Source organism: Branchiostoma floridae, chromosome 11 (assembly GCF_000003815.2).
Source record: "Branchiostoma floridae strain S238N-H82 chromosome 11, Bfl_VNyyK, whole genome shotgun sequence".
NCBI lineage: Eukaryota > Metazoa > Chordata > Leptocardii > Amphioxiformes > Branchiostomatidae > Branchiostoma > Branchiostoma floridae.
Window position 1 is genome coordinate 8,354,054 of NC_049989.1, and position 2,127 is coordinate 8,356,180.

The 2,127-nt window shown below is 43.2% G+C and overlaps 1 protein-coding gene across 1 annotated transcript in view; it reads left to right on the forward strand.

The window, feature by feature from the left end:
- Positions 1-217: 217 nt before the first annotated feature.
- Positions 218-2,127, forward strand: part of LOC118425535 (short transient receptor potential channel 4-like) — a 30,014-nt gene continuing 28,104 nt past the window's right edge. Inside the window, exons 1-3 of the mRNA XM_035834441.1 lie at positions 218-702; positions 971-1,095; positions 1,490-1,975. Coding sequence (XP_035690334.1) covers positions 453-702; positions 971-1,095; positions 1,490-1,975 — 861 coding nt within the window. The 5' untranslated portion in view covers positions 218-452. The remainder of the gene's footprint in view (positions 703-970; positions 1,096-1,489; positions 1,976-2,127) is intronic.

Sequence of the window (2,127 nt, forward strand, 5' to 3'; positions counted from 1 at the left end):
CAGGCAAGGAGCCTATAGTTATAAACCTGTTGACATGCATATCGACTAGTACTAATCCATGCCGTCCTAATTCATTTATGGTGTTGAATTGGTGATCAGATAAATGTGCTTAATCATGTACCGTAATTTCACTGTCCACTCGAAACACGAGCTCTTTTTTACGCCTCTGTTCAAACAACATGCTCTGAACAAACCGTGTGCTGTAAACAGGAACACACAGAGCCATTGAGAATCATTGACACAGTACTTAGCAAGTATGATGGCAGTGGCTGTGTGTTTGTGGTGACGCAGAAAGCCTTTTGTATTTTCTCCACTGGGGTATACGTAAAGGTCGCTTGGTTACGTCTTTACACAGCTACAGCTAATTGAATGTCAAACGACTTTATGCAGAAAGGCTGCTCTCATGTTGTGCATTGTTTTGCGTTCTTCTTGCTTCAGAATAACACGTATCAATGTCGCCTGCTAAAAGCTATACAGTTTCAGATGGTTACAGTATGGATAACGTTAGCGGTATACATAAGGAGAGCGACAGTGACTCAGGGGCGGCGGCGCTGACAGAGGCGGAGAAGAAGCTTCTCTCGGCCGCCGCGAAAGGCGACATCGCCACGGTCACCGAACTGCTGGGGTTCGGAGAAAATAAAATAAATGTCGAGTGCAAGGATGCTCTGGGCAGGTGTGCTGTGGAACTGGCTGTCGATTCAGGTAACCTTTCCCTATTTTAATATACTATATAAATTCTACCTCATTTGGGAAGATATGATTTTTTAACGATGTATGCAAGGAGGTTTAAAATCACCACGGAGTATCCATGGACTTTCAATATTCTTGGAGTGCAGCTTTTGGTCTTGGGTGAATTTACCCACGCGTCCTATTTTACAGCCAACAGTATACATCTTTAATGCAAAACAAAACACAGACTGTTGTCCTGGTAGCTGTAAATGACATTGTGCCAATACACCTTGTTTGTCAGACCATCTTGAAGTAGCCAACGCATTGCTGCAATATGGAGCCACACCGGGAGAGGCGCTCCTGTACGCTGTGGATAAAGAAGACGTGGCCGCTGTTGAAATGCTGTTGGAATATCCAAGAAACGCAGTTAGTGATACTTTTGATCTACACCAATTTGCAGTTTATATCCATATTGAATAACAAATCAAACTGCGAAAACTTCCTCATAGATTTTCATCGAAGTGTTATTAAGCAAGCATATCTGTGATACTCTCATCAAATCCAATAACCTAGAAGCCGGTTCAAGGTCTATAATAAGCATGCTCAGGAGGATGCATTGCGAGTAATATTGTGTCAAATTTGAAGCCCTTGAGAAATAAACAAAACACGCCTAGGCATATATCAAGTTATGTCTAAATAAGAACAGCAACATTGGTGCATTTGAAGTTTTCAACAAGACTGGGTTATAGACAATATGTGTGTTACTAATTGCAGACAAAATCTGATATACCCCCCCCCCCCCCCCACACACACACTATAGGAGAAGTCTTCATCTACAGCCTGTAGTCGCCATCCACCAGAAATGACACCGATCGTTCTCGCAAGTCACAAAAACAGCCTCCCTCTCATCAAACTGCTTGTTGACCGTGAAATGTCGATTCCCGGCCCCGATGAAGTGCCCTTCAATGGTCACCCATCAACTGAAGCCAATCTAAACCTGTACCGCGGCCTGGTCAGCCCTTACTACATCCTCCTGACCAACGACGACCCTCTCAGACGGGCCTTCGTGCTCAGCACGAGATTGGTCGACATCGGGGCGAAAATACCCGAAGTGGAGGAGGAATTCTCGGAAATGGCCGAAGAATGCCGAAGTTTGGGCGTAGATCTGCTGAACCAAGTACGGAACCGAGACGAGGCGGCGGCCATCTTGAATTGTGGAGACGAAGTGTCACCAGTGATACACGGTGATGACTGTAAAGTGAAGCTGTCAGGACTGAACATGGCTGTACATCATCACCAGGAGAAGGTGTGCGTCTTTCATACTGAATGTCACAAAGAGCAACTGCTATGATATAGAGTATTTATATGATTTCTGGTGCATGTGAAATATATATATATATATATATATATATATGTATATATATATATATATATATATATATATATATATATATATAT